This window comes from Micromesistius poutassou, assembly GCF_964030765.1.
Source record: "Micromesistius poutassou genome assembly, chromosome: 9".
Taxonomy (NCBI): Eukaryota; Metazoa; Chordata; class Actinopteri; order Gadiformes; family Gadidae; genus Micromesistius; species Micromesistius poutassou.
In genome coordinates, this window is record NC_140279.1 from 5,391,488 (window position 1) to 5,418,907 (window position 27,420).

The following is a 27,420-nucleotide window of genomic DNA, read 5'->3' on the forward strand; positions in this document are numbered from 1 at the left end:
GCTGGAAAATTGAACCATTAAGCAAGTGTTCTTTAAAGTAAAAATTTACAGCTGCCAGGAAGGAGCCTATTTATATCTAAAAGTAAGCAGGTGGTAAATTAATCTAGAAATCGTTATCTTCCAAGGAAAATTGCATTCTAAAATCCAAAAATATATTATATTTGTGACAATGTATGAAATTGCCTGTTTCTTTTAGAGAATAATGATGATCTTGCCATGCTAGCTATCATGTAGTTAAATTGCATAACCGGACAACAATCACAAGGATGTTGCAGTGGCCACAGTTTGACTGTACGATTATTCGGTTACTCTGTTACAACCACAGCTTTAAAGTGAACTATCCGTTATGAAACCACAATATAGGACATCAGTCCCAAGCTTAAAGGTGACATATTATGCCACCAGGTGTGAGTGTGATTAGGCGTTACAAGCCATTTTGAAACGCGGCCTCTTCTGACATCACAAGTGGGCATGTCCACCTAGATGTGTGCTGGATAGATCAGTCTACCAGCCTACCCAGTGGACTGTAGCAAACTTTACTCATCTATCCAGCACACATCTAGGTGGATGTCAGAAGAAGCAGATTTTCATTTTTTTTTTCATTTTCATCATATTCACACCTGGTATAATATGTCACCTTTAACTGGGGTTAGGGCAGTGCAAACAAAGTATTGCATGGCATGGGAGAAGGGTCTGATAAATGACTGAAGTAGAGCCAGCCAAAATAATCTGTGGACGAGACGTTTTTATCCATTTTTTTCAAGAAGAGCTCGCACAAGCCAAACACCAAATAGGTTTGCTGAAGGATCTAGCTTGTCACTTCCTGTTCTTGGGAGCCAATTAAAATTCTGCAGGGTTGCACGCTCAGCATGGAGTAACCCGACATGTCCCGTACCAGCATACAGGCCTGCGTGTGTATCAACATATCCAAGGCAGGTTGTGCGCTTGCTGCCCTATGGATATTGTGTGTGACACATTTGTAAGGGCTACCTTGACGTTTATGACAAGGTCATCCCTGCCTGGCAGAATGATGGATCTGATTCGGTCTGTCAATGAATAGATCTTAAAGGGGAATTTCTCTGAGCAGTCAAAAGGTTCATAATAACTGTCCCCGGCCTTATAGTTGCAGCGATACAAAGCATAATCGCAAAGCGTTCTCTAGGTTCTCCACTTCTTTTTCCAAATAACTCATTTTGATTCAACTAATCATCAATCAGGTGTCACTTGTTTAAAGTAATTAGAGGGAACACCTGGCAAAAGAATGGATTAATGAACAGTCCCTCTGTGAGAGCCTACCTGAAACAACACAGCTGCTGTGAGGAAGTGACTTTGAACACATACCTATCAGAAATGTTCCTGGAAATGAGTTTTGCTAAATTGCTAAAAGTATCTACTAATTAGTTGTTCTGTACAGGATGTTCCTTCTTATATATTCTAATACTTCTGCTATCAACATGTTAACTGACGCTATGGCGCCCAACAGAGCAGGAATTTGCCTTTAATATAGGCGTACGCTTAAATTCATATCTCATATTTTTGTCAGCAATCGCATCTTGTGGTTACAGTCGAAAAAAGCATCAATGCGGAGGAGGTAGGGACGAGCATGTAGTCAGTTTCAACCTCCTTTAACCAAACGATAAAACAATGGGATCAGACCATCAATCTATCCCCCACAACCATATAACGCTCATTTTATTCACCCTGCACTGGCTTGTCGTCCATCCTTCTCTTCACACACTGATGCATCCATAGACACCCTCCCCTCAATCTTTTAAGAAACAAATCAACCATCAAACTCTGCCTCCACCTCCATTCGCTCCTCATACACCACACACACACACACACACACACACACACACACACACACACACACACACACACACACACACACACACACACACACACACACACACTTCTCTCTGAGCTCCCATGCCAATTGAAGGAACCATAAGCGGCCCTAAGTGTTTTTTATAAAACACACTTAAAACCGTCACACATTCATCTTCTCTGCCCATTTATTCCGGGGCAAGGTTTAGTGTGGGGCTGGAGCCTTATCCTTGGCGATTGTGGGTGTCGGAGGGGCAGCCGGAAGAACCCGATTCCTTTATAAAGTTGAGCCCACGGATTGCTTTTCAGTGAGGTGCAAAAAGATGGGGTCTTTCTATTACCCTATGGAAGTTGAACTCTTTCCAAGTTTCCTTTTCGCACAACCCAAGTTAGCTTAAAGGTGACATATTTTACCACCAGAGGCAGATTTTCAAAACGGCTTGTAATAGCTAATCACACTCACACCTGGTGGTATAGGTCACCTTTAAAGGGATCATGTGGTGGGCAGCTCAAAGAAAACCATTTTAAGATGTTCACCCTTAACTCCTCGCTCCAACCACCATCCAACGCAGTGGCCAACGGGCCTTTACCACAGAGTAATAGTAGGGGTGAAACCAGATGCTGCTCATTAAGTTAATTATAGATCCGTAGGCATGCCAGTGCCCATTAATTAACATAATGCGATACACCTGTGTTAGCCCCTACTATTACACCTCTGTTATAAATGTGTATCGGCCTCTAATCACTTAAAGGGGACATATTATACCACCAGGTGTGAGTGTGCTTAGCAGTTACAAGCCGTTTTGAAAATCTGCGTCTTCTGACATCACTAGTGGGCGTGTCCACCTAGATGTGTGCTGGATAGATAGGTAGGCTGGTAGACTGATCTATCTCACACACATCTAGGTGGACACGCCCACTAGTGATGTCAGAAGACGCAGATTTTCAAAAAGGCTTGTAACGGCTAATCACACTCACACCTGGTGGTATAATATGTCCCCTTTAAACCGATTCATATGGAAGAAACTAAGACATTTTAAAATGGACTCCATACAGACATGTCATGTGGTTGCAATTCACCTTGGAAATTGAGGCGAATTGCACCTACAGGGCTATCATGTCATTTTAAATGCTTAATACTTCCTCTCCATCGAGTTGCCCTGTCATAGGTATTATGCTCTGTGCTTCTCTTTCTCCTGTCTGCCTGTCTCTTCTGGACATGATGGATACAAAGACTGAGGAGTGTTTCAGCTCCATTTCTACATTACTTTCTCATAAGGACAAGTCACACCCGCAAGCAAACTCTCTCTCTTTCTCTTTCTCACTCTCACACTCACTCACTCTCTCCCTCACTCACTCTCACTCTCAATCTCCTCCTCCTCCTCTTTCACAGACCAATTTCATTCCCTTGCTCACCATCCCTTCTGCCCCCATTTAATTTCTCGCCATAGGTGTAAATCCTAAATTCTCTCTCTCTCTCACACACGCACGCACGCACGCACACACACACACACACACACACACACACACACACACACACACACACACACACACACACACACACACACACACACAACTCCTACTACACCTATACCCAAAGACATACAGACAGACCAGCACACACCAATTGCCAGTGGAGCAGAGTGTAGGATTCACATAGGGTGGTTTAACTGTCTGTCAGAGTGGAACAGTGGGCGACAGATGTTTGGGCAGAACGAGAGAGAGAGAGAGAGAGAGAGAGAGAGAGAGAGAGAGAGAGAGAGAGAGAGAGAGAGAGAGAGAGAGAGAGAGAGATTAAAATGAAGAGTAAGTTTAGGTCCAGTTCTGCCCATATGTTGCTAATAATTATAGTTAATGATGAAATGTAGCATTTTGTGCTACAGTTTTAAAGTTGAAACATGACTATTGCTCCATAAAAGCTACAAATATAAACTACTACAAACTATAAACTAAATAGAAACTTTAGGTAACACATAGATAAAAATGTATATAAACAACATCTAAATAATGATATCATTCATTCAAAGCATATTTAGATCATATTTATGTTTGAACACCAATACTTGCTTTCAGATAAATGATAATAGATGTCAGGATTTCTTGTAAATGACCAAATCCAATATGTTTTGATAGTTTAACTGCCTGCCTCCATCTGTGGCACACTTTATGCAGTCTATTTTGTTCTAGTTGTAAACTACTCGCGGCACAACCCTTGGGGATTGGCAATGTTGCTCCCCTTAACTCAACACAAATTTTTTTTATAGAATTGCAAACCAATAACTCTGAATAAATAGTTAGAAACAAACAAAAGTTTGTACATTTGATTTGTTCTATGTTCCAATGGTTGTTTTACACATAAATTATATATTTCACAACACAAAGTAAAACAATATTACTCGAAAATCCATTTTCCTGACATATCAGTCAGAGAGTTAAGATGTTTCACCTAACAGGAACAAACCAGCCATACATTTTTTTTAAATGTCCCATAATGTAGGAATTTGAAAGAAAGAATCTGAACGAATTCTGATACTGAGCAGTTTTGACAAGACAAAACCATTTAACAGTTTTAACAGTTTTAAGCTTAACATACTACCACCTTTGTGTATCATAGAATAAACACTATAATGCATCTGAGGATATAATTAGGAAATTACAGTGGGATAAAATCCTGATCGCATGGCAACACATTTGAAAAGTAAACTAAGGCAGAAAATGTGTTAGGTAGCTTAAAGGTTAAACGCCGTCTGGGCTACCTCTAACTTCTGCTTCATAAACATGTGGAAAAACTGCCATCTGGAACAGGAACTCTGAAGTTGGACCATTTACATCTGATTTCCAAATCAGTTCAATGGAGAACGCATATCCCGTACCATTGACATCATTGGTCCGACTTTTGAGATCATTTTCAGAGTTGTTGTTGCACGACCACATGTTTGTGTAGCCGTACTCTGCTCTCAATACAACATAGCCACTGTTACCCTTAAGGGATGCAGTATGGTTTCAGTGTCTGTATTCTAATTATATTGAGCTATCATTTACAGATGCAGATTGCTAGACTGATGCCAGCGGAAATTGTTCTTATTGCAATTGTTCTGCCCTATACATAATGGAAAGGAAACTAATATGGAACAAAAGAAGTAAGCTAATAGATTAGATACCATCGATTTTTTCTTGAAAACATTTTAACTTTACTCTAAATGTGTGGTGTCTAGCATCTGGTTATAGTTACTTCAGTAAGTTCAATAAGTTTAGTCTGACATCAAGTGAGATTCTAGCGCAAAATAAAAAATACGCAAGGGAATGGGGTACTCTCCAGTGACTGTGTGTGTTTGTGTGAGAGTGAGTGTGTGTGTGTGTGTGTGCATGCATACGTGAGCGTGTGTGTGTCCAGTTTATTAATACCTCTGCACGCCTCAAGCTGGCCTGTCAGAACTTTACGGATCTCCGACACCCACATATTTTTCACATCCATAGAGGAAGCCTGGGGAAAGACAAATGCATGCATGCACGTGCACGCGGGCATACAAACACACATACGCCCAATAAATCATCACATCAGACGGAAAAGTGCATCTTTACACTTGGCTTGCGCATGGTGAGCATTGCAGTGCAACACTGCCCTCATGAGGCCAAGATAGTCACTGCACCTCACTGTTTATGAAATATACAAACTGACACTAACCTCATACTTTATATAGTCATATAGTATATTACCATCTGTAATAATGCACATTATTAGTGTAGTTGCATCTTGATTTAACTCACTAATGTGTATGCGTTAAATGCGTTGTACAATGACTAAAACACAACTGATGCACAAAATGCACATATAAAGCAAAGCATTGTTCTTTTATAAGAACTGAGCAATGAGGGCTTTACGTCAGAAAACTTATGGAAGTCATTTGGATAAATTGAGCCTTATAAAATGAAGACATACCTGGATAATGTAGACCTCCTCCCTGCCGTTGTACCACACCTCAAACTTCTTGATGTCGCCTTTCACATTCTCTGTGATTCCCACACTACTCATCTATACAAAAACAAGAACAACATTGATTCATTCATAAAACTGTCGGCCAGGGCACCTATGCATCAACCCAGGAATCAAAGAATATGAACCATATTAAAATGTATTAAATGTCATATCAGGAATCATAACATAAAGTCATGGACATTCAGGATTCAGGATCTCTAAGAAAACACATGTACCTGCTCAGAGATGTGTGGTAAGAAACATGCATGGCAACAGCATACATACAGTGCAATCCCACACTCACACACGTTATCTCTCTCTCTCTCTCTCCCTCTCTGCCTCCCTCTCTGTCTGACCTTGAGGGTGTGTTTGAAGCCGTAGGACGGGGTCTTGTCATGTCCATCGGTGGTCTCCTCTCTCTTCTTGCAGAACAGCAGCATCTTGTTGTACAGGAACAAGTGTCTCTGCATGGGCTTGAACCTGGCCAGGTCCTTCACCTGAAACCAAGCGAATGGTCAGCCACTCTGTCTGTCTGTCAGTCTCGTCTGCCTGTACGCCCCTCGGTGTGTCCAGCAGTCTGTCTGTCCTTTTAGTCCATCAGTCTGTTGGTCTGTCTCGTTGTCCGGATTTAAATTCATGTGAGTCCGTTTTATCTAGCTCTGTCTGTCCGTCCATCTTTCTTCATTCCAAGTGTCTCAGCGGCCCGTGACTATGCAGTGTCTCTTGTGTGCTGGGGGACATCAAACCCTAACCTTGCTGTGGCCCCTCTTGTGGTCTGTCCAGACGTTGAAGGAGCCCTGCATCAGTAGCTTGCCCAGCTCACTCAGGTTCCCCTGTTGGAAGACAGCGACTCAGTGGTTAGAGACAGCGAGATGGTTCAAGGTCAACAAAAGCAATGGGCTGAGCTATCAACTGATCCTCCCATGGAAGATGATTGGTGTGTTAGGCCAAACACACACACATATGAACACAGACCCACGCACACACACACACACACACACACACGCTTAGATTGGACAAACCACGCTTGGGGGCACTGTGATGTTTTCCTGTGACAGAGGGGACAAACAAAAATCACAGGAAGTAGAGGGAGGGGACCCGGGCCTTTGAAACAACATCTATTGAAACGTTGGGTCGTTATTGTAAAGGAGGGATTCAGAGAGGACAGGGAAGGGTGTGGTTGTGTGTCTATGTGGATGATTTGGATAGATTGAGAAGATAGACACACCATTAGGTGCGTTGAAACTAAATGCTAATCCCCATGATGTCTGCGGGCATCATGGGGATTAGCCTTGATGCGAATATGAGTCAAAGTGTGTGCTTGTGCTTTTGCGGGTGTGTGCGTGCGTGCGTGTGTGTGTAGAAGATCCCCTAACGAGTTCCAAAGAAATGTGGTCACTTGAGTCGTAAATGGGTTTGATAGGGTCAAATACGGGGGCCTTTATCAAACGTTATCACAGCCCACGTCACAATCGCTTGAACACTTTGCAACCAATATAAAACGTACACTCTGCAATTTTAGCCGGGAGTAGCAGAATTCATGTATATTAAAAGAGAATTTCCTCCCGTTTAACAATTTGATATATTTCCGTAAAAAATGACACAAAAAATTTCACAGACACTTCACAAGACCCGAACAAGGCCATTATTACGTGAAAATATGGGATTTCAGGGTTTGCGTAACCCTATAAAATGTTTTTATGTGCATAGTTAACAGATTCAAAAATGTCTTGCTCAACGTTCCTCCAATGTGTGCCTCCAATATTGACACAGGCACCATGTCACCATCTGATGCATGATACAACTCCAGAACATTGTCTGCTGACCTCCAACTGATCGCTTAAGAACGGCCAAGGCTACACTGTTTGGTTAGGGGATTTATACTATTAGTTAACAATTGTTAACTATTCCCAGGAAATACAATCATTACTCATCTCTTCAATTAATAACTTTTCAATTTATATCCAGATATATGATACAAATATAAACATATGAATGGACTTTAATTGAAATATAGTATTACTATCAGTGAAAAGCCTTGCCTCGTTTTATTTTGAATTAAAAATCAAACCGACCCTAATAAGACGTCCTGGTCATTGAACCATTTCATCCCTTTCTCAGTTCAGCCGAGGGAGGGAGGGAGGGACAAGAAGCTGTAGCCCAGGGCTCTTACCTCAAAGCCTGTGATGGCTATCTGGTGCATGGAGTCGTTGACAGACTTGATGATGTCCAGCATGGTGGCCAGGGCCTCCTCCAGCTCCACCGTGCCCTCCCCCTTGCTGCACTTCAGCATCTCCTGGACAACGTAGAGACACACCACCAATGTCAATGGGCATTCACACTGCACCACTGTACTTCAAATAAATCCTGCATTTTCATTGCACATATACTGAGGTTCATATTAATACAAATAGGTTCATTTGTTTGTACGTCATTTTGTTCCCATTGTTGCCGTTTATAGATGTTTTTATTTGCATTATTGTATGCTGCTGGGACAACCAAATGTTATTGAGGTAACTATCTTTCTATAGCTAACTCTGAACTAAACATTCGCAGCTCCTTCCCGCAAGCCTTCCTAACCTTGAAAAGCTTTCATCTTGCCGCGCATTCATCCTCTTTACGACACACTCTCTTCTACACTCGAGCCCTATGAGCCTGCGAGCTGCTCCCATACTTACAGCGGCATCCTTCGCTTCGATTCTGACACCACACTTAACCCCATAAAACACTAGTCCTTGGGAGAACCAAATTAGAAGGCACAAGCAAGCGGTGAATGAGAGGCGTTATGTCCAGGGTGTAATCTGCTGACTTTATCTCTGGTTGTCATGGTGCGGCGCGATGTTCAATTACCCAAACCACTAATGTGTTTTTGAGGAGGAACGAGCTGAATCAGAGGGTGAAAGTGGAGAGGCTGTGGGGGCCTTTAAGGGTGAATAAACTCGGCCCTAAGAAGGAAAAACAGACTCAGGAATAAAACCAAGGAGGGTAGAATGGAGGAAATAGGAAACTGGGCGAGTTAATAATTGATAGTGGTGTCTGCAGAGCTAACAAGAGGGGTTATTAAGTTAAGACTGTTAACTTAATTAGTAGAAAAACAACTGCATGGATACAGAGCTATGCTGTGTGGTCCTAAGTGTTCTACAGACAGGATCCAGACAGGATGCTCCCTATTACTGTGGAGGCGGTTCAGTGGATTCTGCCATTTGCATCAAAGATAAGTTCCAATTCCCAAATTGTACTTTTTCTGACCACACTAAACAATACATTTTACATCAAGTTTTCATGGACAATTATCTGCCGAATGAGCAGAGTAGCATTTATGTTGTCTGTTAAGAAAAACATTTTTCACAGATTTTACCCAATGAGAGAGGGGGAGTGGAGAGAGTGTGAGAGTGGAAGTGCATTAGTAACAGTGTGTCATTGCCTTTAGCAGGAGCTGGTATTTTGTGATGCGCTGCACCGGCTTCAGTAGATACGCATCCAGCGAGAGCTTGTGATCCAGCTTCTTCTGACACTCCTGTTTGTCACGAACATCAAACATGAATACACACGATCAAGATATGACATCAACACATAATGGTACCGCGGAATTGTGTTCATCATTCTACCCTACAATGTCAAAGTCGTCATTGCCTTTGTATGATGTAGTTCAGCCTCTGTGTTCCACTTGTTTTATCTGTGCCTTAATTATAATGTGGCCGTCTTATCAGTTCCATTACAGAAATAAATTTCAACGGTATCACTCTGTGTGTTTGTGTGTGTGTGTGTGTGTGTGCGTGTGTGTGTGCGTGTGCATGTATGTGTGTGCGTCTTTCCTTGTGCGTGGGTGTGTGTGCGTGTGTGTATTTGCATGCGTGTGGCGTGTGTGTGTGTGTGTGTGTGTGTGTGTGTGTCTCCCTGCGAAATGCGCGCCTGAGTGAGCGTTTGTGTGTATGTGCGTGTGTGTGTGCACGTATGCCTGCTTGCGTGTGTTTGTTCCTGTGTGTGTCTGAGTGTGACTTACCTGAAAGAATAGACTGTCTCCACACTGCCTCCAGAGGACCTCTGATCGAGGTTTATTCTGACAGTACTTCTCATACACCTGAAGCTCTTCTTTCTGTTGACAGAGATGGTTTAACCTCAGACGGCGAAGGGCAATGTAAACATAATCAGAGGTTATGTTTACATGTACAATTGAGAAGCTGCAAGCATATGCCATTATTAGAATATAAATGTACAGTATGTTTGTAGACATTTAGGCGGAAATTCTCGGAAGTCAAGGATATTATTAGTAACAGAGGAACGGAAGTCAAGATATCATTAACAAGAATAATATATATATATATATATATATATCCAGAGGAATCAAAAATTAAGACAGACTAAATAACAGCTGAGTCTTGAGTGTGTCTGGAATCATGCCAACCCCGCTCTACTCGCTGTAGGTCTACATGTGGTTTTGTCTCCAGGTTTTGGAATACTCCGGGTATGCTAACCAGATGACGGGAAGCATATACATGTTTAGACAATCTTACATACTTTGCTGGCAAGTTATAGCTGGATATTTGGCACCCACATGGATCCAAACCGGACTAGCCGAATACCTTACTGGCTGATTGGACTTGTTGTGACAAATTAAGGCTAAATGGTCATCAATGGCTAATAAGCATGTAATCACACAAGCTCACTGAGAGGGCTTGTCTTTGTTATGCTGTCTTTGTTATGCTGTGTTGGACATGTTGATGTATAAAACATTCATGAAATGTAAAGAAAAGCCTCTGCTGAAGTATGTTTTCAGACTGAGCCTGATTGACAAATTATCATGCTAGGATGATAATGGTGTTTACTCCCCAACAAATATCTTTCATTATTGTATAGGCTTAACTTGTTTCACTAAGCATTACAAATACAGACATGTTCTTCTGATCCTTACTGGCATCCATTACATTTCTCCAGGTTGGTTGCGAAAGTTGTGTGTTGTTTTGCACGCAGCATAACATGCTTTGATTGAACTAGAGTAGTGCTGATAGTTCTTTCGTTTTCCTCACCCTTTTCAGAAAGCAGGTCCCCACTAACTCTGGCTTCTCTTCACAGTTCTCCAGCTCCTTCAGAAATGTCCTGCATTTCAGTCACACACATGTCATCCTTACAAGATGGACTTCAATCAGGCCATGACAATATGTGCACAACTAACTAGAAAATTATTATCAGAATGAATGAGAGACTAAACCATTTCCTGTAGAGAGATCTGATGGTGACACTAAAGCATTGAGCAGCACTCTTGGTGCTGTAGATAGGCCTACGTTCTACCACAGTCTACCAAATACGTGTACTACTGTACACAGACACATACTGTGCATGACCCACCTAACCAAGGCAAAGCCATCAGCCATATATGTTTCTGTGCGCACGCACACGCGCGAGAGAGAGAGAGAAAGAGGAAGTAAAAGAAAAGAGAGCGATGGAGAGATAGAGAGAGAGAGAATGTGGGCTCCTATTGAACAAAACTACTGAACCAGACACAAACACACACACACACACACACACACACACACATTCTCCCCAGTCTATAACCAATACCTATTTTGGCCAATCCCAGGCCCAAAGATTCCATCCATGTGTTACTTACTGGATGTTCAAAGCATAGACTCTGTGTTAGCCCTGTGATGACCCCATGGTTTTGAGTGGGCTAAACTACATTCACCTGATGTTGACCAAAACTCTCAGATCTCGATCTCTCCCTCTCCCTCTCCCTCTCCCTCTCTCTCTCTCTCTGATTATCAGACTTGTATCATTTATTTAGCTGTATCTTTGCGCCTTGCTTAATAAAACATGGTTGTGTTCAAAATGTTCCTCTGTAAATGTCGTGTCAGCCTCCTGAACTTTGCATCGACGCGCACAAGTGGTCCATTTCTAAACGGCCGTGGGGTCTGAGAGAACCGAGTTGCATTCTGGGATATGGCGCTGCTGTCTTGTGTGACCAAATACATTAACGCATTCCACTGCATTCGCTGGGAATGTTTGAAGTGATTTAAATGGCAAATCAATTAACGGATGTTATATGGCCACTTGCTAAAAGTTTATGTACCGAGAATTTAAAGCTTGTGGCTCATTTTTATGGCCTCAGACTAATACAGAGTCAATCACAAAAATATGCACCGACACTCACCTATTGTGGAATTCATAAATCTCTGGCAGGTTGCCGAACAGCACGTCCCGCTTGTTCTCCAGCGAGGGAGGGATGAGGTGGCTGAGCTCAGAGTTATCCAGCTCGGAAAAGTAGCCCTGCAACACAGAGATGGCCCCCGGAATTAGGGGGGGGGGGGGGGGTCATACATATGGGGTGCTAGAATGGAGGGGTTTAGGTGGGATTTGGAAGGGAGATAACGAAGATAGAAAAACGTGTGTGTTGGCGGAGGGGAGGGGGGAATGGAGGGAGTTCTCGCCATGGATGGGAATAACAATAGAATAAGATGAAAACTAAGGTTCTAAAAATGTTTCTGACTGGATATTAGTTAACAGGAGGGGCACAAAGTTAACCAAATCAGAAGCAGTGATCGTATAATGGTCATTATTGTACAAACTATGAGGTATGAGAAGCAAAGGGCCATCTCTAGGCATACCCTGGGTGTTCAATATGAATAATATTAATCTTTACCTATAAATGAGACCTTATTCATTGGTAAGTTGGGTGGAGTTACCTTGTAATGCAGAACTAAAAATAATGCATGCATTTGTCATGGTTTCAAAATAATCTGGAAGGTTTCCCCACCCGGTTAACCAAGGTCCACTAGGTAGATAAGGTCTGTTGCAGTACAGAGTATGTAAAGAACAAGGCAAAACGTCACCTCCATGATGCTTTGTAACTCCTCAACATACAGCCGCTCGGTTTCAATCAGCTCTGTCATGATGTGTCTGGAAGGAGAATCAGAGAGAGAGAGAGAGAGAGAGAGAGAGAGAGAGAGAGAGAGAGAGAGAGAGAGAGAGAGAGAGAGAGAGAGAGAGAGAATTCACTCTGTACTTCATTATCAAATGTAATCCGATAGTTGTGTGGGTGTTGTTCTTCCTGGCTGATATTCTGATAACATACTTAGATATATATAACTTAAGGAAACTAAGATTTCTCACATGTCGGTAGGTCTTAAAAAAACACACCAAATGCCATGAGCAACCTGTTAAAAATGTCCTTTTAAATCTAATAACCTCTGATTGGGCCTTTCCTTGTTCATTGGCACTGTTGCTAGGAGCTGCTGCTGCACAAAGCCACAAAGCGGAAAGAAAATGACCACCTACAGTATATAAACGTCTCCAGCTGTTTCTTTTACATTACATATGTATCATTCCTGGTGGTCAAACTCTGTTCTTTAGAAAATCATTCACTAAGACGGAGGAAAAAACGTTGAAGGCGTGAAAAGGATTTGTATACCTCTACTAACTTACTAGCTAACTAACTCACTAACTAATACTCACTCACTCACTAGCATGATTTGTGACTCACGGTGGGGGAGGCGGCAGACAGGAATGGTGGGGTTAAAATACATAGTGAGAGGGAGGAGAGTGGGCGGGGTTTAGCCTCAACCACTCCCACCTGGGGGGGGGGGGGGACTGGTTGAAAAGACATGAGAAGCCTCTGACCCTGCACAGAGTAGGAGAAGTGTTGGGGAAAGTGAACTGATGGAAAAAGTGAAAAAAAGAGGAAAGGACTCCAACGCAAACTGATGACAAGAGAGAGGGTAGGGTTTAGTCGGCGGGCCAGCGGGAAAGAGCGGAAAAAGGGGAGGTGGGTCTTGCGTGGCTCTGCCGTGAGCGTGAGAAGTGTGAAACTAGAGCATCTGGATGTGAGGCGCTAAAGCAGACGCAGGGACCGCAGAACCCAGAAGGACAGGACTACACTGAGGGATATGAGGACTAAATGGACCTGTAATGCTGCATGGACAGAAGGGCTGGCGCTCTACCAGAGCACATGGTCTGTTCACTCAGGGATCAGCTCAATGGTTCAACTGTAGTGAAACCTCCCTCACCCTTACAAATTGTTTGGTGAGTACATCTACTGTGTGTCAGTGTGTGTGTGTGTGTGTGTGTGTCAGTGTGTGTGTGTGTGTCAGTGTGTGTGTGTGTGTGTGTGTGTGTGTGTGTGTGTGTGTGTGTGTGTGTGTGTGCGTGTGGGGGGGCAGTTCTGGGACTCTATAGTACAGTGTTACAGTGTTTTTAGGGTTAAATGTGTTTGGCTGCCAAAGAAGGAGAGAGCGAGAGAGAGCGAGAGAGAGAGCGAGAGAGAGAGCGAGAGAGAGCGCGAGAGAGCGAGACAGAGCGCGAGAGACCGAGAGAGAACGAGAGAGAACGAGAGAGGGATGGGGTGGGACGAGAGCACAAAACATACATCAGCCTGAAGCATTAAGGTTGGGGAGTGTGGTTAGGGGGCGATCGAGAAAGAGAGAGGGGATTTGAGCTAAAGCTAGGTTGAAAACATGATGAACACAGAGAGGTAAGTGCATCAACCAAACCATTTCCAAAAACCTCTACACTGTGTCCCTTCCGACCCATGGGCGACCCCTCCAGCACCCCCAGTTGCGGGAAATGCACACAATGGTGTTTACAGAAGCCAGCATGTGGAAGTTGTTGCGGCCCCACCAGTAAACTATAAAAATAGTAGCCAAGAGAAACACACCAGGGAGGAAACTACTCCAAAATGGCGGGCTTGGCCATTCGTAACCAGTAGTTGGTATGGACACTTTTAAAAGATAACCTTTCCATAATTAGTGCACACACACACACGCACACGCACACACACACACACACACACACACACACACACACACACACACAGTAACTGTCGACAGGAGCTGTGTGAAATCCATTATCATATAAAGGTTTCCTATGTGGTCCTATGTGTCCTATGTGGTCGCCATCAGTTTGGGACATAATGATTATCTAAATCACTGTCCCATAGAAGCGTCTTCCCTGACATGAATATCACTTAAGTCAATGTTTTACAGTGGAAAAGTAGAAGAAGGCAATAAGTAATGTTGGTTCACAGCTTAGTTTACAATCAACAAATACACATACACCAGAGCTTATTTTTAGCTCTGGTGTATGTGTATTTGTTGTTTGTATGTTACTGTGTGTACAACAAGGTGCTCAAACAAATTTCCCCTAGTGGGATTAATAAAGTTGTTTGTATTGTATTGTATTTAGTTTTGCTGGGTTTTTCATTTTTGGTCATGGTGTATGTCTAAAAAAAACATCCCTATCTATAGCTCTCCCATTCTCCGTCTCTCTCACTCCCCCTGTACGTTTGTCCATGTCCATTCAAATGTCCATTCAAATGATTGAGATGCCTGGCATTCCTGGAATGCTTTCATTGCAATATGCCTGCTGTGTTTTTTCGAGTCTTGCTGATACAGCAAACCCTGTGTGGCAATACCCGGGGGGGGCGGGGGGGGGGGGGGGGTGGGGGTAGTTCTGCTTAAACCCAGGATCACATCTCAGTAAATAAAATAAAAGACATGGAAGGGACTGGATTTGAAGGGGCAATCCAGTCACCAAAATACATAAAAATAATTAAAAATAAAATTGACATTATGTATTTAATTAAAAAATGTATTTGATCCTTGAGCAACTGGTCCACCAAGGGCTACCTGAGGCAAATCCTGAAAACATTTTTAAAAAAATTCCCCATTTATCTGGAATGTCCCCATGTCACGACAACTCAGCCAATTTAAGAAAAAAACTGTATCATCCGTATCAACCACCTCTTCAAACAGTACAGTGTACGCATGCAGGCATGCAGGCGTATGCAGGCATGTATGTAGGCATATGTATTCACGTATGCATATATGCACACATGCATACAGCATGTATGGATGTATATTTTATCAATGTACGTATGCTTGAATCAATGTGATAATGTATGTAAATGTGTGGAAAATAACACTCCTATAAATGGGCAAAATAAAATGTATTACCTGTTATGTTCTAGCCATTGTGCCTGTGGCTTCTTGGCTCTCAACGCTGTCTTTATTTTTCAACTGCAGACATCTCAATGCAGGTAGCTCACAGTTCATGTGTAGTGTATGCTAGTTGATTGTGTGATTTAACCACATGTTATTAGGCCCATGCTGCCCTCATTATTGAAAATGTGCTGCTCTGTGTGAAGGACAGAACAGACATCGGCAGTTTCTGTGGTGGTCAGACCTCCACTGACCTACCACAGTCACTGTGTTAGGTCAAAGTTTTGCTATTATCTGAGGGTTTGTGCTAGGCCAGCTGTTACATCGACCCTGTTGCATTTTGCAAGAAGGCATGAATGCATGTTTTATATGGACATTTGGTTTGGCATTCTGATAATGATGTTACGAGACCAGGCCCGGAGTGGCTAATCGGGAAGACCGGGACAATTCCCGGTGGGCCGATCTGACTTTTGGGCAAAGATCAATCATCTATGTATGATCAGCTGCTGCCTGGTTGTGGCTATGCGCAAGTCTTACAGCTTATGTTATGTTTACTCAGTACTGTGGCTATGGGAGAATATTATCGCTGAAATATGTTACAATAGAACAGCTTTTTTTAGTTAATCGAAAGTCGACAGTCATTGGATAATGCTGCTATTATATCCATCCCACGGACGCTCAGCATCTCTGGGCTTCTGCGTGATGATTGGAGGGTCTGCGAAAGACTGAGGTGCCATTTGATTGACAGCGATTTTGAACTATTAAAAATCACCGGAGCTCTCTTCATTCCTCAGTCCCATCGCAGATTTTGCAAGCGAGTCAAAAGACAAACTGCAACATATTTCTTGATATTTGCTTGGCGAAATTGCTTGACAATTTTCATCATACATTTCATACACTTATTCACACAATTCCTTGCTTCAGTCTAACATAATTCCCACATTGCCTTGTTCAAGTTTAATATCGTTTTGATAGTTGGCCATCACTTTGATTCAGGGAGCCTGAGGTCTGAATTTCAAGTCCTGTATTCAGATCAGTACTTGCAGGGTGACAAGGGAAAGCTGTGTGATTTCTTGGTGTTCCTTAAAGACATGGAGTTGGATAGTGCAATGCCTCAGCTTTACAAACTGTTCTCATTAGTGGCAACAATTTGAGCTACATCTGCAGGTATATAAATGAGCTTTTCCTGTTTAAAGCGGCTCAAGTCCTACACCCGTAACACAAGGCCAAGGCTGTTTAAGCAGCCTAGCTCTGCTGGCCACAGAGGACACTGGTCAAGTCACTGAAAAAGACAGTTAGTTGGTATGATAGAGCATTTCATTGAAAAGGAACAGAGAGGATAATTTACATATACATAAATTGACAATTTATATGATGTAGGCCGGAAATGAGCTTCCCCTTTTTGAAAGCAGCTGCCACTGATAATATATATATATATATATATATATATTTATTTATATATATATATATATATATATACTGCTGCACTGTGCAATAGAGCATACAACTTCTTCTTTTTTATCCTTTTCCCTCTGGGCTGAGCCCCGGGTGTTTCAGAAACCTAGAAACGCCCCTGGTCACGCTCTCACGCACACGCAACAAATGTCACGCCAAAAAAGAAAAATACCCGTTAGATCTGTCGTTGTAACATCATAAAATTATACAGAGTCTCACTCCGGCCAAAAACAAAAAGTTGGCAACCCTAAAGGTCTGGTTCATGACGTTATGAGGACGTCTGCTTTACCTCACGTGAGTAGTAGCCAGACATAATACCCAAACGGAGATAAATAAATACCCGGAGCGCCTGGCCGCCGGACGCGTTAGGGGAACTGTTTCAGCTGCATGCGGGTCGGTAAACTTTTCACAAACTAGGGTCGGCTTCTTCGAATCAACTCCAGCGATGCGCGTAGGTTAGAGCCTAAAGGATTATCCTGTCTGTCAGCATCGGCGATTTTTATGAGTCGTGTCAGGATGTAGTCCTTGTTCATGTTCATAGTTGTGTTTATACTTTTAAGAAGGGCAATTTGGCTGATGGTTCAGAAGTGGACGCAGTGGTAGCGGTGCAGCGGCGTGTGTTTACTGTAACCTAAACGTTGGCGCAACACAAAATGTGGATGTTGAATTAGGAAGGAGATAAAGTGATTGATTCTTTTGAAAGCAGTTTTAAAAGGTCTTAATGTTTTTGTCATACTTTGCGGAGCAAAGTTTTGTCAACAAAACTTCCACACAAGTGAATGAGCTTACAACTAATTCTGGCTATTCTTTGTTGCTTTGACCAACAGATGAGCTGCCAAGGCTGACGCCCCACTTCCCCCCCCCCCCCCCCAGCCCTCCCCCCCACAACAAGTGGTACCAGAAGAGGTGAGAGAAAGGAAATGAGCAGGGCTGATGTTTGACATCCTATGGGGTGATCAGTGTTTTTTCTCACACCATGAGACGAACAAAACAGTCACTTGCACATTGCGTCGAGAACTGCATCAGAAAACAGCGTGAAAAAACTGAGCATCCCAGCAGAGTCAAGTAGCACTAACAGTGCAAGCAGGCCAATGGCATCCAAGCGTGCAGTCCTTCCTCCCTCACTTTAAAAACCAACCAAATTTCTCTAAGACTGCAAGGGAAGCTCAGCTTCCCCTAAAATTTCAAAATTAAATGGTTAAATATATACTGTTGTGTTAACATTTCATTGACTAAAAATGCATTAGGACACGTCCATCTCGAAGACGAGTTCGTTCAGAATCAGCTGCTTATCGCAGGTCGACTGACCTGATTTCCTTCTCATACATTCCCTGAGTGTCACAGTGCATTTTCCTGTTGAAGCTCAGTGTCCATCCACTTCAATGGGGCTGCATAGTGTTATGATATTTTAGTCCAGGAAAGGCCGCCGAGACAGGATCGCTTTTAACTCACTTTATTGGGTTAAGGTGGTTGGTCTATTGTCTATCGTCTATGAAACAAAAGGAGAGGGATTGTATATAACACGCGCGGAGCGTCTCTAAGCTTTACATCTAATCGATACGCCGCCCAAGAGATTCTGATTCTAAAATGGCGGAGTCCGAGTTAAATAGGCAGGTAGAGGTGGGCGTGTTCTGTGGCTTTAAAAGCTCGCCCCCTTCATCTATGTATGATCAGCTGCTGCCTGGTTGTGGCTATGCGCAAGTCTTACAGCTTATGTTATGTTTACTCAGTACTGTGGCTATGGGAGAATATTATCGCTGAAATATGTTACAATAGAACAGCTTTTTTTAGTTAATCGAAAGTCGACAGTCATTGGATAATGCTGCTATTATATCCATCCCACGGACGCTCAGCATCTCTGGGCTTCTGCGTGATGATTGGAGGGTCTGCGAAAGACTGAGGTGCCATTTGATTGACAGCGATTTTGAACTATTAAAAATCACCGGAGCTCTCTTCATTCCTCAGTCCCATCGCAGATTTTGCAAGCGAGTCAAAAGACAAACTGCAACATATTTCTTGATATTTGCATGTTCATAGTTGTGTTTATACTTTTAAGAAGGGCAATTTGGCTGATGGTTCAGAAGTGGACGCAGTGGTAGCGGTGCAGCGGCGTGTGTTTACTGTAACCTAAACGTTGGCGCAACACAAAATGTGGATGTTGAATTAGGAAGGAGATAAAGTGATTGATTCTTTTGAAAGCAGTTTTAAAAGGTCTTAATGTTTTTGTCATACTTTGCGGAGCAAAGTTTTGTCAACAAAACTTCCACACAAGTGAATGAGCTTACAACTAATTCTGGCTATTCTTTGTTGCTTTGACCAACAGATGAGCGGCCAAGGCTGACGCCCCACTTTCCCCCAGCCCTCCCCCCCAGCCCTCCCCCCCACAACAAGTGGTACCAGAAGAGCGAGAGAAGTGGTGAGAGAAAGGAAATGAGCAGGGCTGATGTTTGACATCCTATGGGGTGATCAGTGTTTTTTCTCACACCATGAGACGAACAAAACAGTCACTTGCACATTGCGTCGAGAACTGCATCAGAAAACAGCGTGAAAAAACTGAGCATCCCAGCAGAGTCAAGTAGCAGAGGCATAAGTGATGTTTATCAATTTCCGGCGAATCACCAAGTGCCGATGCGTGCAGCTGTTGGCCGCCAGCCTGGTCCTGTGTGTGGTGCTGGTGGGCTGGGAGCCGCTGGACCACCACTTCATCAGGCACGTGCGCTCTTACTGCTACCGTTACCTCGTCAACAAGTTTGACTTCAACGCCACCTTCGGCTTCGCTGGCGCCGCCCACCGCCGCCACGACGGCCCCAAGACGGGTCATGATGACGGCGGGATGACCGGCTACCCTTACCTCATCAACCACCCGGACAAATGTGGTGGCGGCGGCGGCGGCGGTGACGGAGGGCGGGACCGAGTGCTCCTGCTCCTTTTTGTCAAAACGTCGCCCGAGAACTCAGCGCAACGCCGGGCCATCCGCGACACGTGGGGCAACGAGACCTTTGCGCGGGGCCGGCTGGGCGAGCGGGTGCGCGTGCTGTTCGCCCTGGGCGCATACCCTGACCTGGGCGGAGGCCAACACCGCCGCCTCCGGGTTCAGGAGGCCCTGCTCCGCGAGGACCGGGCCCACGGCGACCTGATCCAGCAGGACTTCGCCGACACCTTCCACAACCTCACGGCCAAGCTGGTGCTGCAGTTCCGGTGGGCCCGCCGCCACTGCCCCGGCGCGCGCTTCCTCATGTCGGCCGACGACGACGTGTTCGTGCACGTGCCCAACCTGCTGAGGTACCTGCGGGGTCTGCTGGACTCGCCGGGCGGCGGGCGGGACGTGTGGGCGGGCCACGTGCACAGAGGGGCGCCCCCCAACCGCCGGAAGAGCAGCAAATACTACGTCTCCCGCGAGCTGTACCCCTTGCCGTGCTTCCCGGACTACACGGCCGGCGCCGGGTACGTGGTCTCCGGCGACGTGGCGGCCAAGATCTACGACGCCACGCTGGCGCTCCGCTCCTCCATGTACATCGACGACGTGTTCATGGGGATGTGCGCCAGCGTGGCGGGGGTCTCCCCCCTGGACCACGCCTACTTTTCGGGCGAGGGGAAGGCACAGCACCACCCGTGCATTTTCGACCACATGATCACGTCCCACGGCCACGAGACGGACATGTACGCACTGTGGCGCTCCACGACCGACCGCGAGCTAACGCGGTCGGCCACGTGGACGCTGGGGGATACGTACTGCACCGCGGTGAGGGCCGCGCTGCTCTGCCGGCCCCACCATGAGAGCACTTATTCCTGCATGGCGGCCTTCACCTGAGCGGGCGGACCTCTGGTGCAGCTATGACATTAGCGTCTGATCGGGAGAACATCATGTGTCCAAAAAGGTCAGAATAAAACACTGTACTTGAAGGTTGCTGTACTACCACAATTATCATGCACTGTTTTTTATATATTTATCTCATTTTTTCTTTTTTTCTGCTTTGCAATTATTTGCTGTTGTGTTATCCCCATTGAATTAAAGACCAAAGAGATGATCTTCTAAACAATGTGTATTTGTTTGTTGTCCTCATCTTGTGGGAGGTAGCAGAAACCATGTGACCGTTACTGCTTTGATTTTTGAGATTTGCCACACTGATTAACCCCCCAAACAAGCAGGCCGGTGTTGGAAGCTACTATGTTTAGTTACCTATTCCCTGGAAGACTTCTCTTTTCGCTCTATATATAAATACAAGTTTACTTTCTGATACTTTCTGATACTTATATAGCCATATAAGTCAGGTCATGAGACCTGAGTAAAACCATTTAAACGCTGGGCATATCCCAGAGGTGGAAAATTAAGCATTAGTTACTTATTTGTAAGACTCCTCTGTATCACGTACTGCACATGATACTAGCATTCCAAGTATCCCTATCTGTATCCAGGCAACTGTATGAGTGTCAGTTTACTCAGTATTATGAATATTAATCTGTATTATTAAGTCTGCATTATACGTTTCCAACCGTAGTGAATATGTGCCGCTTGCAACCAACCGGCTACTACTGCAGTGATGTATCCCTATGTCTGGGTGACTATACAGAGTGTAGGGGCAAGGGTCTGAAATGAACGGGGAGCACACTTGTCATTTCATCAAATCATTAAAAGCAATGGTTTCTTTGTTTAACTTCTACCCGTTTCCCTCGGATGTACTTTTTCTTTTGTCCGAAGCTGCTGCTGCTTAGCCAGGGAGCGGAGTAATTATGACAAGGCCATGCATCATCGTCATCACAGGAGGTTTTTTGGCGAGGCAAAGGGAAGGATGTCAGAGATTTATTGCCGACCGTTTTCTCTCTCCGTCTCGTTCTCCGTAACCCCAACAGGCCCTGCTTGACGTGGGAGCGTTCCATCTTTGTCTGGTGTGTGGCTGTCTGCCCTCCCCTACCCCCCTGCCTCTCTTTTTCGCCCTCGCTCTCTCTCTTCTGCTCTCGCTCTTTCTTCCACAATCTCTCATGCTCTCTTCCCCTCTCTCTCTTCCCCCCTCTCTCTCCCCCGCTCCCTCTCTCGCTCCCAAGTGCTACCAGTGCACCAAAACCCCCTTCTCACTCTCCTTTTCTTTTTTCATTTCATTCCTGCCACCAAGGTGCTAGGTAAAATCTCCCTGGTGACTTGATAATACCACTTTCAATGACTCTCTTTCTCTCTTTACTTCCCCTCTCTTATCCTCGCCCCATTGAATAGTAGGTTTCGAAAAAAAAAAGGATTGTTTCTGTATTCCTCGGTACATAATGCTCTCTCTTGGCTTTCTTTATGGCTGTTTACAATCAACCCCAATTTCATATAAATGTTTCCAATTGCAACACATTGATATATCTCAAAACGCATATTGTTAGGATATATCTATCTTGATCCTGCAGCTAAAGAAATCAAGACCCCGTCCCATTCCTCCCCCTAGCCCTAGATTTGAGCCCTAGCCCTAGAATTTGAGCCCTAGCCCTAGAATTTGAGCCCTAGCCCTAGAATTTGAGCCCTAGCCCTAGAATTTGCACATTCCCGCGGAGGGGTAGGGTGTTCCAATACTTAGGGAGCAAGAGGGAGTGCCTATTTTCCCTTAAAATCACCCCTTGGCAGCTAGCCTGCTCGGTACCTCACTTGCAGCTATGGGAGTATCACGAATTACCCAGGATACCTTGTGAACTCAGCAAGTGGCAATTTTTCCATGTTTCTCGAACAGTTATGTTAAATTATTTAACCATAGACTGGATCTAACTATACAATCTGAATGTGTAGGTCGTCTTATTTTCGACACAAGGGTCACATTTTCAAACGTGAATGAAAATAGTAGTAGGCTTCTTCCTGTAGTGTAGACACATCGATGCTGCACGTGACGTAGGGGAGCACGTTTGCTACGCTCATTTGCATAATATGAATTATAGTGGTGTCCCATTTCATAGGGAAAGATCTTCACTCTCACTTTGCTCTTTGAGGGGAGATTACTGTGGAGAGAACTCAAAGCAAGTGTTCTCATTAAGGGGAGAGTAATGGGACGGGGCCCAAGTCTGTGGGAGTACGTGTGGATGACGGCTGGTTTACGCAGCCTCACCTGGCCCAGAGTCAGACTGATTGGACTCTGGGGCTGGGTGAGACTGCACACCTGTTGCACATTGAGTAGTCAATTTGCACAGGTTAAACCAGTCATCACCGCACACACTCAGAGAGAGAGAGATCCCCTGCATGGAAACATGGAGCAGCAGGTCCATGTAGCATTATATGCAAAATTACAATAAGCCTGGATTTGCAACGGCAACACGCTGCACTAGGTGTGAGTACACGCACCTAGGTGGTGTGCACTCACAGACATTGCTACAAACTTATTTCTCACATCAACGTTGAGACTCTCACACCATAACTGGGCCACACCACAGGGCCAACACTTTTGTTTTTTTTCCTGTTTTCTCTCTCTCTCTCTCTCTCTCTCTCTCTCTCTCTCTCTCTCTCTCTCTTTCTCTCTCTCTCTCTCCAGGGTTAGTGGTGTTGTTTTTTCTGTGTTTTTTTTTTTTTGTGGTCACTTACCTGCGTCTGTTGGAGAGGCTCTCTTCAGTCTCTGAAGAAGGCACCACGTGTGTGGAACCACCCTGGCTTGCTTCATGCATCACCTCAATCTGACACACACACACACACACACACACACACACACACACACACACACACACACACAATTTGCAAATGTATTTCCGGGTACAAATGGATATGGCAGCTGTTTGTCATTGATGTATTGTGTTACCAATTTAAATGCAGATGAATGCGTGTGTGTGCGGCTAACATGGCAAAGGTCACCTTGAGGCCCCCCTTTGCCTTGCGTATGTTCTTTTTCTTGTTAGGGTCTGCCTCGGCTGGCTGCTTGCTGCTGTTTGTGTTGTCTGACACTCTGCGGGCGAGAGCTAGAACAGAGAGGAATGTAGTTAATGTTTGTTTAAGGCCTTTAACGTAGCATGATGTGATTTTTTTTCTTTCTTTTTTTTTCTTATAATTTAGACAACACATTTTATTATTTGGAATTGTTTTTCAATTGTGCATTGTTGCTTATATGTAGGTTCATTCTTCTCGGTTTAGTTTCTTTTGTTTGTATTTAGAGTTGGCAGCAGACACTGATAATATTAACCCGAGGGCCCAGACAATAAAATATGAAAATACAAAATGGAAATTGCAAAACATCCCGGCCCCTCTCGAAAACTGTTTGCTTTAATTGCTGATTGTGGCCCTGGTTTCATACTCACAGTGTTGTCCATAAAGGATTTGGCTGGTTAATTTTTGACAATTAGATTTAAATCACCCATGATATTCGTTCAACCAGCATAATTAAAGTGTAGTTCCGGCGAAAGTTTAACCCAGGGTCTTTTTCGGCATGAAGACCCATAAAATAAGCCCTCCAGACACCTTTTGTCGTTGATGATCGAGTATAGAGCTTGCCCGGAGCAGAGAGGGGTCTGTTGGCTTCCATGTTATTGGCTAGGGGCACAGCGAACGCTTCCAAATCTGCATTTATTAACCACTGATATTGCTCAAAATAGCACCAAACCTCTGCAGTAGCATGACTAGGGTCCCTACACATAGGACGATAGTGCAAATAAAGAAATAAAGACGACAGTCTTGCAAAATACAATAAAATACATGTGTGTGTGTGTCAGTGAGAGCAGTGCTGCAAGAGCAGAAAAAAAGTCTAATCAAACAAACAAATCTCCAACTTAGGCAGGCCAGGGCAGCTGATAATGCAAATTTCCACAATTTCCGATTTGAACGGCTACACAGCCCAAAGGGGTGTAACCCGGGGTCTTAACAAACCAAGGCAAGATCCTTTGAGTGCAATATTGAAGATGTCCCACTTGGCCTCATGAGAAGATTAGGTGGCTTACACTGCGGGGCCACTGGGGTCCTGGATTGGTTCTTTAGGGGGGGTCTCTTAGGGGAAGACTCGGGGCGTGGGGCCACGGGCTGCACAGGCCTGGTCTGTTTGGCCGACAGCTTCTTCAGACTAGCGTGTCGCTTCTCAAGCATCTCTTGGACGTCTTCCAGCCTCTTCAGGGCCTTCAGTACACTGGCCTGTGGTAGGGAGATGGTAGGTCAATACATGTATGCGGCTGGGAGTTTGGGTATTTTGGTTCATGTGATTCGTTTCACTATGTTTTATTATATTCTTAAAACCTTTCTTTAAATGCACACACATACAAGCTATCTTGTGTGTGTGTGTGTGTGTGTATATAGGTGGGGTCACGCCTTTCCTGGAATTTCGATAAGATAAGAATTTTATATTTTGGCAGTCAACCAGGCAATCTCAATCATTTGTATGCAAATGATTGAGCTGTATGCATGTTAGCCAAATCCAGATGTTGGATTGAAAACACTGTAGAGGACTTTAAAGGCGACATATTATACCACCAGGTGAGTGTGATTAGCCGTTACAAGCCATTTATAAAATCTGCCTCTTCTGACATCACAAGTGGGTGGGTCCACCTAGATGTGTGCTGGATAGATCGGTCTACCAGCCTACCCAGTGGACTGTAGCAAACATTGCTCATCTATCCGTCATACATCTAGGTGGACACGCCCACTTGTGATGTCAGAAGAGGCAGATTTTCAAAACTTGTAACGGCTAATCACACTCACACCTGGTGGTATAATATGTCCCCTTTAATTTCCTGAAAGTCGGGGGGCTAGGATTCCGTTTGTTACCTTGATGTCTTCTGAGAGCACCATCTCGTACTGGTTGTGGATGTTCCGGAGCTCCGTCAGCTGCTTCTCATTGGCTGTCTCCTGGAAACGCTCGATGTCCGCCAGCCCTGACTCCGCCCCTTCCTGTGACTGACACTTGTCCACGGCCTGGGACGCCAGCAGGAAAACACCGGACTCACACCACTGGTTCACCTGGACAGGTGGCGGGGGGGGAGGGAGAGACGAAGATGAATTATACTGCAAGTTTTTTTCATCTAGTTTAAATTGTCCTTACAAATTATATTCACCTCCTTTTAGTGTCTAGTTGCTTCAACTTAATAAATGAAAGATTTTTAGTCTGGGCTTTATATCCGACAAATATTTGTTAATTGATGAATTATATATGAAGTGAGTAGGCGGAGTGATGCATAATTCAACCCCAAACGCTCACAACATGCTCATAACCCCATGGCTCTGCAACGGCAACATGAATGAGTTCAACTGGGAGGAGAAGTTGTGTTTGTCACCCCTCACACGCAAACCCAACGAAACGCAAGAACGGCTACCGGGCACAGGGCAGCCGCCACTCCCCTCCTAACCTTATCGATGCCGCGGTGTATCTGCAGCGACTTGGACAGGACGTCCGTCTTCTTGCGGGCCTCGTTGCTGAAGTCATCGCAGACGCGCCGCAGCTCCACGCACTTGGGCCTGATGGAGTCCACGGCGTAGTGGTTGCTCTGGATCAGCTGGTCGCCGTGGGAGGCGTGGAGGTGGGCCTCCTCCACTGTGGCCTAGATCCGGGGGGGGGGGGGGGCACACGGGGACATGGTGACAAGGCGGTGACAGGGCGGGGTGATGGGGGTGGTAGGCTCAGTGGGGAGGTGAGGGGCCAAACGCCAAGTGTGTGTGTGTGTGTGTGTGTGTGTGTGTGTGTGTGCAACTATAAACATTTACATATCGCAATAAATAAGCTGTTCAGCAAGTTTCAGTGTACAGTATGTTTGTATTTCCTCATGAAAAGGTAGTGTCCGTGTTTTTTCAGTGTGTGTGTGTGTGTGTGTGTGTGTGTTTACATAAACCTCTGTGAACAGTGTGTACTGACGGCTATTAGGGTAAGGATTTGGGTAGTGTGCCACATTTACATATCACAATGAATAAGCTGTTGAGGATGTATCAGTGTATGTTTGCATTTCCCCATGAACTGAGAGAAAAAGTAGTGGCTGTGTTTGTTCAGTGTGTGTGTGCATGTGCTCACATGCTGAGCTATGAATGGGAGTGTGCATGTGTGTGTACGTGTGTGCCTATGTGTGCATGTGTGTGAATGCGCTTGCTTGTCCGACTGCCTGTGTGCGCGCGCGCGCATGCGCGTGTGTGTGTGTGTGCGTACCTTGGCCTTTTCTTCTAAAGACTTCAGTTCCTTCAGCAGATATTCCACTCTTGCCACACAATCCCCAATATCGGAAAGGCCGTTAAGCGCTTCCATTAAACTATCCAAGGATAATTTGACCTGGATGAGGGAACAGGGGAGAGCAGGAGAAGCAAGAAGCAAGAAAATA

The 27,420-nt window shown here is 44.6% G+C and overlaps 2 protein-coding genes across 5 annotated transcripts in view; one reads left to right on the forward strand and one right to left on the reverse strand.

Moving 5' to 3' along the window:
- mcf2l2 (MCF.2 cell line derived transforming sequence-like 2) overlaps nucleotides 1-27,420 on the reverse strand; it is a 77,756-nt gene that overhangs the window by 21,704 nt on the left and 28,632 nt on the right. For all 4 annotated transcript variants that reach the window (XM_084473178.1, XM_084473177.1, XM_084473176.1 and 1 more), the window contains exons 10-25: nucleotides 27,252-27,371; nucleotides 26,464-26,655; nucleotides 25,886-26,077; nucleotides 25,069-25,255; nucleotides 23,993-24,096; nucleotides 23,729-23,817; nucleotides 12,631-12,697; nucleotides 11,952-12,067; nucleotides 10,831-10,900; nucleotides 9,807-9,899; nucleotides 9,228-9,320; nucleotides 7,977-8,099; nucleotides 6,556-6,636; nucleotides 6,160-6,300; nucleotides 5,768-5,860; nucleotides 5,233-5,311 (exon numbers count right to left, since the gene is read on the reverse strand). In XM_084473178.1, coding sequence (XP_084329304.1) covers nucleotides 5,233-5,311; nucleotides 5,768-5,860; nucleotides 6,160-6,300; nucleotides 6,556-6,636; nucleotides 7,977-8,099; nucleotides 9,228-9,320; nucleotides 9,807-9,899; nucleotides 10,831-10,900; nucleotides 11,952-12,067; nucleotides 12,631-12,697; nucleotides 23,729-23,817; nucleotides 23,993-24,096; nucleotides 25,069-25,255; nucleotides 25,886-26,077; nucleotides 26,464-26,655; nucleotides 27,252-27,371 — 1,840 coding nt within the window. The remainder of the gene's footprint in view (nucleotides 1-5,232; nucleotides 5,312-5,767; nucleotides 5,861-6,159; nucleotides 6,301-6,555; nucleotides 6,637-7,976; nucleotides 8,100-9,227; nucleotides 9,321-9,806; nucleotides 9,900-10,830; nucleotides 10,901-11,951; nucleotides 12,068-12,630; nucleotides 12,698-23,728; nucleotides 23,818-23,992; nucleotides 24,097-25,068; nucleotides 25,256-25,885; nucleotides 26,078-26,463; nucleotides 26,656-27,251; nucleotides 27,372-27,420) is intronic.
- On the forward strand, nucleotides 19,540-21,183 carry b3gnt5a (UDP-GlcNAc:betaGal beta-1,3-N-acetylglucosaminyltransferase 5a). Its single transcript, XM_084473180.1, has one exon. It carries the CDS (start codon nucleotides 19,781-19,783, stop codon nucleotides 20,996-20,998), a length of 1,218 nt encoding a protein of 405 aa, XP_084329306.1. The 5' UTR covers nucleotides 19,540-19,780; the 3' UTR covers nucleotides 20,999-21,183.